General features: G+C 51.3%; 1 protein-coding gene across 1 annotated transcript; it reads right to left on the bottom strand.

Annotated features, from left to right (window-relative positions):
* Positions 1 to 4,400: 4,400 nt before the first annotated feature.
* On the bottom strand, positions 4,401 to 6,899 carry LOC102871141 (extensin-1-like). Its single transcript, XM_006882394.1, has 3 exons — positions 6,834 to 6,899; positions 4,849 to 5,309; positions 4,401 to 4,809 (listed from the first exon to the last, which is right to left on the bottom strand). Exons 1-3 carry the CDS (start codon positions 6,897 to 6,899, stop codon positions 4,401 to 4,403), a joined length of 936 nt encoding a protein of 311 aa, XP_006882456.1.
* Between the last annotated feature and the right edge of the window lie 3,791 nt (positions 6,900 to 10,690).

Genomic DNA, 10,690 nt, shown 5'->3' with positions numbered 1-10,690 from the left:
TCTGTTGCTCTATAGGGTCTTATGAGTTGATGGCACAGGATAGGGCAAAATTCAGATCTGTTGTTCTCATGGAGATGCAATCTCATAGAGATGAATCGTAGTAGACACAACAGCACCTAGCAACACAGCCAAGAGGTAAATGACTTCCCTGGAATAGCTCCTCTGGTGGTGTAGAACCTCGAGGGAGTTTGTGGTGTGATTCGTAGGCATTATTATGCTGAACCTAAGGTGGGACCTCTCTGGCCCTTTGAATCTACCAGCATAGGAGAAAGATATGTGATCTCCCTTGTAATTTATAGCCTCTGAAATCCAACTGCAGGGTCCATTATGAGTCAGTTTGGACTTAACTGAGGGTGTTTCTCAGTGGAATTTCAAGGAGATTGGAGTTTTTGGTTTTTGTTTGTTTGTTTGTTTTTTTAAAGACATCAGAAGATGTGTGCTAATGACATACATCTTTTTGAAAAGAAGAAGCCAGGGTATGGATACAGCTATGCTGGATAAGAGATAGTATCCCCGACCTCCCATCATCCGGCTGATTCTGACCAATTGCTACCTCTGTTTCCCAAGCTGAAAACCTTTACTGGAGGAGATGGCTCATTTTTCTTCTGTACAGCTGCTATTGGACTCAAACCTTTCTATTTGCACAACTAGAGCTTCTGAAGAGCTGGTGCCTCTCACTGTTATTTAGTAAAAATGGACTCATGAATGACCTTCATATGTGCCTATAAACTGAATGGCAGGAGATTTCATTCTGACAAGGAGCCACTGGTGGATTTGAATTACCACAGAGGCATGGCCTTTTGCCTAGCAGCATATCTCTCAATGCACTTTAGCACCAGAGCACACTAGCTTAGAGATGTTATAGATACTATTGTTGTGGTTGTTATGTACCCTGACCCTCCAGCAGATTTTCAGAGACCCTTCATTGCCCTGAAGGATAGTCCCTGTTTTTCTTCCACACAGCAGCTGATGGATTTGAACTGCTTGACTTTGGGAAGGCAGCACAACTCTTCGCCATTAAGCCGCCAGAGCTCCTAGCTTACAGATAGCACCTGATAATGAAAATAATTCCATGAGAGACTTGTAGTTACACTCAGACCAGGGCTTTTCAATGTCTATGCCCAGTTAGCTCATTTGGTGTGCAGGGGGACGTTCCAGACCCAATCCCTGTCCATAGTTTGTAGCACAAAGTTGAGGACCTTCCTCTAATCTAGCATACCTCCAATAGTATCAAGGGATATGTCATTATTTTAATGAGAAGGGTACTGGAATATTGCCTGTTTTCAACTGTTTTGTCTCAAAGCATTGCTTGGATCTTTGAGATAGGTTCATGACAATTAAGCAAATTTATAACCAAAAAATAAGCAAAACTATGTTAGAAATCTTATAACACAACAAGGCCTATTCTACTTCTGTGTGAGGAATATTTGAATGAGGGCTTACTCTTGAAATCTTTCGGATGTTTCCAGGGTCAAGGATTATGGGGAGATCCTTATAACAGTAATGAGATTTGTCAAGTCCTTATATTATTTAATTCTTGTTACAAGTCTAGAAAGGATGAAATATTGTCTATAGACAAAGGTAGACTTCTGGAGATCAAGGGAACATTCTCAGCCTTCACATTTCTCTAAAGTGGATCACCTTATAACCAAGGCAACGTGTGCTAGAACCAGCTGGCCCCCTCAGATCATCGACGCCATCCTCCGAGCTCTCAAGACACTGACACTAACTTTCCTAAGTGTCCCAGCGCCAGATGAGCCTCAGAAATTCTCTCAATTCCAGAAGTTCAACCAAAACAAAAATGCTACATTGCAAGTCTAGTGGGATTGTCCTGTTGCCTTCTGAAAGTGATAATTATGTTAATGGTAAAAGAAGTTAAAATAAAAGCAAACCAGGGTGAAATAGAACAATTTTTTTGAAATTTTATGACACAGTCTTCTAGATATGTTTTTCAGTCTCAGCTAAATGAGAAAGAGGAAAACATGACAAACAGGAATATTTTATTTAAAGAAATAACACAGCATAGGTTTGTGATTACATAACAGTGAAATCTTGATCACTTGATCACATAGTGACCAGAATTGCTGAGGGTTAGCTTTTCTATTTTTTTGTGGATGACAATTTCTTCACTGCCTGCCAAAGGGGGTTCTTGGTGGCCCTTTCCTCTCGGCTGCGGCCGTTCTTAAATGCTGAGGAGTTGACTCGATTCCTCAGCCGTTTCAATAAAGCCCAGAAGCACACAGAGGTTACTTGGGGTCTTCAAGGACGCTCCCACTCCTCTATCATAACTGATGTTTCTGAAAGGTTTCTCTGTAGGCTACCAAATTGTCCGGATTGTCTACCAAGAAAAGTGAGTTATGTCAACACAGGCTGAAGAACAAAGAGTCTATTTTAACCATTTATGGAATCTAAATCCTTTCACCAAAAGTAGCCAGCTCTAAATGTAAAGTTTAAGTGTTCGTGAGTACATTATTTTTGAAGGGTCATCGTGGAACTTTCTGGTCTTAACTGTGAGCCTGTCTCATTGCTGCCCTAGCCTCTTCTCTTGGTCACTGGTCCACAGGAGTTTCCCTCCACCCTGACTCATTCCACCGTTATCCACCTAACCCCTCCATCAGAGACCAGAAGGTCTGGGTCTCCACAAGTAGTAAAGTTCCCTCATTTCCCACCTGCCCCTCAGAAGGCCCTTCCCTGCCCTCTTTTGAGGTTTCTCCTCCTGCTCACCTGTAAGGGTTTATCATCCTGATTTCTTCTAGGCCTTTGTGCAACTTGCAAAACATCTTTATTTTCTGGTGATTCAAGGAGTGCTATTTCTCATCACTGACCTTAGCTATCCATGAAGAGGAACCCCTGGTTAACTTGACATTTTCATCCTGAGTATATTTATTCAAAACAGATTTACTGTCTTCATCATCTTCATTTTTCTCAGCACTCTCCACTCTGCTTAGAGTTGGTTCTATCTCTTTAGAATTGGTGTTTGTCAACTGGCGACATTTAGCAGGGAACTGGAGTCGTCTTCTGAGCAGTCTTCATAAACACAGTCATTCTCATTGGCTTTATTCTGCCTACACACATTGGTATTTTCCTCAGCACTTTTAGGTGGAAAACCCTTTGCCTCCTTCATCCATTCTTGGAGATTCTTTACTTTCAATTCAGCTCTTTCTGGGTCCCTTGCATCAACAGCTACATCCCACGCCATGCGAATGTGCAGCTGGATGATCTGCGGCTTGTCGAAGTTCTTCAACGTCACCACACATTCAGCTTTGTAACTCATATGGAATTAAGGATGTAAAAATGCTGAATTTGAGGGAGCTCTGGTGGCCTAGTGGCAAGAAATTGCATTGCAATCCCAGAGGTTCACAGTTTGAATCCACCAGATATTCTGCTGGAGAAGGAGGGTCAATCTCCTCCTGTACCAGTCAGATCTGATTTGATGGTACACACAAAAAAATAAAATTTTTTTTAAAAAATTCTGAATTTGTAGACAGTATCTTTACTTCAGAGTTTACGTCTTCAGGGTCTACAGAAGCGGTCAGTTTAGATCCATCTGGTCAACTGTGTCAGCACTTAGTCCAGCGGAAGAAGAGGGTGTGTTTTCCAAGGTGTGAGACCAGAGCTTGTCCACCCTGCTGATGAGAGATGAGCGGAAAATGTTTAAAGGAAAAACTCGCGATTCACACCACTATGCCGCCGGATCGGTTGGGGCCAGGCGGGTGGTGAGTGGCTGCAGGGAGTGGAGTTGGGTGGACAGACACCATGCAGAGCCTCTGGTGTCCAGGCCAGGCGGGTGTGTACATTCTATACAGGCCTTCTGCGCCCTGAAGGCTTGGGGGAGGCCCTGGTGGTGCGGTCAGTAACCTGCTCTGGGGTGACCTGCGGGATCAGAAGCTGGCTCACTGGTGGCCAGAGGGATTAGAAACCTGCTTTATGGCCGCTAGAGGGATCAATAGCCAGCTTAGGGGCTATTGGCAGATCAGAAGCCCACAGGCAGGATCAGAAACTCGCTCAGTGGCTGGCTCGGTGGCAGCCTTGCGGGCTGAGCATTGGACAGACGGCCTTCAAGCAGATGGCCCAGGTGGATGGTCAGTTCTAGGGTGGTCTCCTGAGTGGACGGCTGACAGTTGGTGACGTCTGGGATGGAAAACTGCATGGCTGGGAAGGTTCACCTAGGGCCTGCAGCCTCAAGGTGAAAGCAGAGTCTGAGCTGGACAGGCAGTGCTGGTGGGTGGGTGCCTGCTGCATGGGGCCTCCCTGAGAGCAGGTAGCAACTGGTGGCCTTGCAAGCTGGGGACCGATGGTGGCCGGTGGCCTTGCAAGGCAGAGATCCAGTGGCAGCCAGTCACCTTCAAAGGCAGAGACCTGGTGGCAACTGGTAGCTTAGCAAGGGGACCCGATGGCAGCTAGTGACCTTGCAAGGGCAGGACCCAGTGGCGGCTGGTGGCTTTGCAAGGTGGGGACCGGTGGTGGCCGGTAGCCTTGCAAGGCAGAGATCCAGTGGTGGCTGGTGACCTTGCAAGGCTGAGACCTGGTCGTGACTGGTGGCTTAGCAAGGGGACCTGGTGGCTGCTGGTGGTCTTGCAAGATGGGGACCCGGTGTTGGCCAATGGTCTTGCAAGGGCAGGATTCGGTGGCGGCCGATGGCCTTGCAAGGGCGGGATTCGGTGGCGGCCGATGGCCTTGCAAGGGTGGGACCCAGTGGTGGCTGGTGACTTTGCAAGGCCAAGACCTGGTGGTGACTGGTGGCTTAGCAAGGGGACCTGTTGGCTGCTGGTGATCTTGCAAGACGAGGACCCGGTGTTGGCCAGTGGTCTTGCAAGGGCAGGACCCAGTGACAGCTGGTGGCCTTACAAGGCGGAGACCTGGTCGCGGCTGGGGGGCCTTGCAAGGCAGAGACCTGGTGTTGGCCAGTGGTCTTGCAAGGGCGGGACCCAGTAGTGGCTGGTGACTTTACAAGGTGGGGACCAGTGGCAGCTGGTGACCTTGCAAGGCCGAGACCTGGTGGTGACTGGTAGCTTAGCAAGGGGACCCGGTGTTGGCCAATGGTCTTGCAAGGGCGGGATTTGGTGGCGGCCGATGGCCTTGCAAGGGCGGGACCCAGTGGCAGCTGGTGACCTTGCAAAGCCAAGACCTGGTGGTGACTGGTAGCTTAGCAAGGGGACCTGGTGGCTGCTGGTGGTCTTGCAAGACAGGGACCTGGTGTTGGCCAGTGGTCTTGCAAGGGTGGGAACTGGTGGCCTTGCAAGGCGGAGACCCGGTGGTGGCTGGTGACTTGGCAAGGGGACCCAGTGGTGGCCGGTGACCTTGCAAGGCTGAGAAATGGGGGACAGTGGCCTTGCAAGGCAGAGACCCGGTGGTGACCAGTGGTCTTGTGAAGCATGGACCCAGTGGCTGCCTGTGGCCTTGCAAGGGCGGGACCTGCGGCAGCCAGAGGCTTAGTAAGGGAACCTGGTGGTGGCTGGTGGCCTTGCGTGGCAGGGAACTGGTGGCAGCCAGTGGCTTAGCAAGGGGACCCAGTGGCAGGCGGTGGCCTTGCAGAGATCTGGTGGCAGCCAGTGGCCTTGCATGGTGGGAACCAGTGGTGGCCTGTGATCTTTCAAGGGTGGGACCTGGTGGTGGTCAGTGACTGCAAGGTAGAGACAGGGTGGTGGCCGCTGGCTTAGCAAGGGGACCCGGTGGTGGCTGGTAGCTTAGCAAGGGAACCCCAGTGGCAGACAGTGGGCTTTCAAGACGGGGGCCAGTGTCAGCCAGTGGTGCCCTTGTAAGGGCAGGACCTGGTGGCAGCCGGTGGCTTAGCAAGGGGACCCGGTGGGCATTGAGCTTGCAAAGCAGGGGCGAGTGGTGGCTGGTGACCTTGCAAGGCAGAGACCAGGTGGCGGCTGGTGGCTTAGCAAGGGGACAAGTGGTGGCTGGTGACCTTGCAAGGCGGAGACCTGGTGGCGGCCGGTGGCTCAGCAAGGGGACAGGTGGTGGCTGGTGGTCTTGCAAGGTGGGGACCCGGTGGGGAACAGTGGCCTTGTAAGGTGGAGATCTGGTGGTGGCTGGTGGCCTTGCAAGGCGGGGAACTGTTGGTGGCCATTAGCTTAGCAAGGGGATCCAGTGGCGGTCAGTGACCTTGCAAGGCGAGACCCAGTGGTGAATGGTGGCTTAGCAAGGGGACCCGGTGGCAGATGGTGGCCTGGCATAGCAGGGACTAGTGGCTGGTGGTCTTGCAAGGGTGAGACCCGGTGGGAGCTAGAGGTCTTAAAAGGGTGGGAGCTGGTGGCGGCCAGTGATCTTGCAAGGCAGGACCCGGTGGAGGATGGTGGCCATGCAAGGACGGGACCTGCTGGCGGCTAGTAACCTTCCAAGGTGGAGACCTGGTGGTGGATGGTGGCCTTGCAAGGCGGGAACACAGTGGCAGCCAGTGGCTTGGCAAGGTGACCCAGTGGCAGTGGCCTTGCATGGTGGAGACCTGGTGGCAGCCAGTGGCTTATCAAGGGGATCCAGTGGTGCTCGGTGGCCTTGCAAGGTGGTTCCTAGTGGTGGCTGGTGGTCTTGCAAGGGCGGTGACCAGGTGGCGGCTGGTGGCCTTGCAAGGCGGGGAACTTGTGGATGCTGGTAGCCTAGCAAGGAAACCTGGTGGCAGCTGGTCACTTAGTAAGGGGATCCAGTGGCGGACAGTGGCCTTGCAAGGCAGAGACCAGGTGGTGGCCGGTGGCTTAGCAAGGGGACCTGTTGGTGGATGTTGGCCTTGTAAGGCAGAGACCGGGTGGCAGCCGGTGACCTTGCAAGGTAGAGACCCAGTGGTGGCTGGTGGCTTAGCAAGGGGGCCCAGTGGCACATGGTGACCTTACAAAACTGTTCCCAGTGGCAGCTGGTGGTCTTGCAAGGGCAGGGACCAGGTGGTGGCCCGGGGTCATTGCAAGGCAGGGAACTGGTGGCAGCTGGTGGCTTAGTAAGGGGACCCGGTGGTGGACGGTTACCTTGAAAGGATAGGACCTGGTGGTTGCCAATGACCTTGGAAGGTGGAGACCTGGTCGCGGACGGTGGCCTTGTAAGGCTGCGACCCAGAGGCGGCTGATGGCTTAGCAAGGGGACCTTGTGGCAGCCGGTGGCCTTTCAAGGCGGGGCCCCGGTGGTGGCCGGTGGCTTAGTAAGGGGACCCAGTGGTGGATGGTGGCCTTGCAAGGGGGGAACTGTGTGGCAGCCGGTGACCTTGCAAGATGGAGACCCAGTGTGGCTGCTGGCCTTGCTAGGCGGAGATCCGGTGGCGGCCGGTTGCCTTGGAAGGCGGGGAACTGGTGGTGGCCCGTGGCGTTGCAAGGCTGGGACCCGGTGGCAGCTGATGGTGTTGCAAGGCTGGGACCCGGTGGCAGCTGGTGGTGTTGCAAGGCGGGGACCCGCTAGTGGCCGGTGGCTTCGCAAGGTGAGGAGACGGTTGTGGCTGTTGAGGCCGTTAAGGTCAGTCTCGAGGCAGCCTCCTGTGACGTCAGAGGACATCAGTCAGCCTCTGGGACTCTGGAATCTATGGGAGGGCAGGGTCACTGCGGGGTTGCAGTATCTGCGGACACTCGGTGGTGTCTGGGGGCGGGTGGGGAAGATTTTGGAGGTGTGTGGGTGGACTCACCTGGGCCGCTGGGAGGGTGTGCAGGCTGCGGCCCCTGGGGTTCTGGAGGGCGTGTGGGTGGGCAGGTGCGTGGGTGGACAATTGTGTGCACAGGCAGATGGGTGGGCAGATTTTGTGGTTGTGCAGGTGTATGAGAGGGCAGGCGGTGGGCAGGGGTGTGGGTGGGCAGGCAGGCAGACAGCGGACCCAGCTACGGCCGAACTGTCGGCGTCCAGACCCTGTGGGCACTGGGTAGGGGGGCTCAGCTAGGCCCTGGGGGGTGGGCGATCTGGGTGGGCACGCTGGTGACTGAGTGGGTGGGATCACTTGTGGCCCTAGACAGAGGCAGAGTCAGTGGTGTCTGAGCCGAGCTGACGAGTGGGTGGGTGGTCTCACCTGAGGCCTGCAGTGGTGATCGACAGATGGCCGCTCCTGGGCTGGGCGGACAGATGGACTAGTGGGCTGGCAGCGGCGTCCCAGAGCTTCCACGCTGGGTGGGCAGGCGGGTGGGTGTGCTGTGCTGCAGCCCAAAGCACTGGCGGTTCGCAAGTGACTGGCCGGCTGGTGGGCCTGGTGGGAGTGTGGGTGTGATGTTGGTAGGCAGGGCGGGTCTAGGGGAGTTGGAGGGTGTAATGAGGCTATCGGGTGGCTGAGGACAGGCTCGACTGTGGTGAGGGCCAGTCACGTCCAAGCTGGGCAGATAGATGGGCCTCAGCCGAGAGCAGAGCAGCGCTGACGTGTGGGTGGGTGGGCTCACCCGGGACCCAGGCAGGCAGGTCAGCCGTCGTTTCAGATGTTAGGTGACTGGTCAGGAAGGCAGGTGGGGTGGAGTCCTCAGCTGCTGCCCACAGCGTTGGCGGAGACTGGGCGATGGACTGGCCGGCTGGGCAGGTCGGCTTTGCTGATGCAGGAGCTGGCGTTGACTGGTCTGGGAGGTGGGTGGACCGGATCACTGGTGGGACTGTTGGGCTGGTGGTTCATTGTATAAAAATTTAAAATACAGAAAGGTATGTTGTTGTTAAGTGCCGTCGAGTCGCAGGAGACTCATAGCGACCCTAAGAAGGAGAATCCTCGACGCTTGGGTGCCTTTCATCCTCTCTCCAGGTTCATAGGGTTTCCGGAGGCAAGTTACTTATGGAAGTGGATGCTACTCCTCCTCCCAAGCTTGGTTTAATCGGGGAGCTCCACCCCACTCACAGCAAGGTATAAAAGATGAAAATAAATGCGGTAGGACCTCCTGATCCAAAGACAGTGATAACCAGTTCCAACATTCTGACAGCTCTCTGGTACTCTATTTTCCTTATACACAGATCCATGGATGTGTGTCTTATGGAGATTGCAGTGCAGCAAAGACTTAAGAAACCTATGCCTGCCTATTCTGTAACTCTTAACCTCTTTCTAAAATTTATTTGAGCTATCATTCACTTTTATATAATCATTCATACATATTGTTTAATATAATAGTGTTTGTACATTGAGTTTTACAGAATTACTATTGATCTATTTTATTTGCCAGAGCCTTAATTTGAATAAGAAATTGTTCATGTACATTCTGGAAAGAAACTGGTGGATTTAAAGCTTGGCTCTTTACCCCTTAGGCTATCAGAGTTATAAGAACTACACTTTAAAAACAATGCAATAAGATCCGAGAGGCTGATTCCTGCAGCAATCAAGCTGGGTGGTGGTGGTGACGTGACGCTGGTACAGAGAAAGGCCTCTTGTAAGGAATTCCCTTTCACTTGAGTATCTATGGAGAAATAGAAGTTACTGCGGTGAGGACAAGAATAAGGATCATGAATGAGGTCTTTCAGACACAGGTAGGTTATCACCAGAACAGTGAGGTGTGTGGAGAGGTCAAGATATCCACTAGCAAAGCTTGTGGTACCCTGGTATAGATTCAGTTACAAACCAAATCAACCCTTCATCTATTTAAGAGACTGAATCTCCATCCATTACTTAGGAATTACATCCAACCTCAGAGCAGGTTCTAAGTCTAGGTGACTAGAAAGTTAACTCTTAGAATTCATTTTCTCCAGTGATTGGTTACCATGGCACCCAAGGAATCAAATAATAGCCAGAACACGGGACCTAAAAAGCAAATGGGAGTTGAAATCCACAGGATTCCTTTCACTCCTGATACTCTGTACCTTCAGCTTTAGGGCTGAAGAGGGTGTCTCAAGGTAGAAGGATAACTGCAATGGTCATTCATTCCTTCTCTCTTGTCATTTGTATGTTTAATATGCTTCTTTTCCTTTCATAATTTTAGGGCCTATTTAGACAAATAGCAATAACATGGAATAGGGTAGAGAGCTAAATATAACAACATTTTCCTCATTGACATCAGGTTAGCACCAATTCGTCGCTGAAACTCCAGCAGGTTTTCAGAGGCTCTAACTTGCTCTGTTGGAGACTGTCCATGTCCCTCCTGGAAAGCAACTGGTGCATTCAAAGCATCTGTGTTTGGATTGGCTGGCTGACTGCTTACCCCTTCCTTGGGCTACCAGAGTAATCTAAATGTAATAACCACCCTTAATAATGGAGTAGGACCCCACAGGCTAATTTCTTGCTGCAGATAGGCTTGGAGTTGGGGTGGGGTATGGAGAAAGACCTCTAAGAAGGGATTATCTCTCACCTGAATGTACATGGAGAAGTAGAGATGAGGCTGAGAATGAGGAGGTGAGGCTGAGAATGAGGAGGATGGGATCTCACACAATATTATCACTAGCAAGAAGTGTGGGAGGCCAGGTATAAGCAGGTAGTGGTTCATGATGAGGTAATAAAATATATCTACCAATATTACTACACTGCTGTAGATTTGTAGTTATGACCCTTCCTCCTTTTCTGGGGGCTGTAAATCTTTGCCAGATGTGAATGCCCAAGGAGTGGTAACTGGATTTTTCACTTAACAGCTTATGTGGTGATACCTCTCTATGATTTTGGATATGTTTTGCCCTTTGTAAACTATTGTAACAATATGGAAACAATGTTTTACTTAGATAGTGACATTCAGTTTTTTAGACATTCTTTTTTTTATTAAATTTTATTAGTTTTAATGAACATTTACAGGGATTTTGGGTTTTCATTCCTTCATTGCTGCACCATTCT

This window comes from Elephantulus edwardii, unplaced genomic scaffold (genome assembly GCF_000299155.1).
Source record: "Elephantulus edwardii isolate Elephantulus edwardi_28Jun2011 unplaced genomic scaffold, EleEdw1.0 scaffold00019, whole genome shotgun sequence".
NCBI lineage: Eukaryota > Metazoa > Chordata > Mammalia > Macroscelidea > Macroscelididae > Elephantulus > Elephantulus edwardii.
Note: the sequence above shows the minus strand (reverse complement) of the source record. Positions and strands in the feature narration are given on the sequence as shown.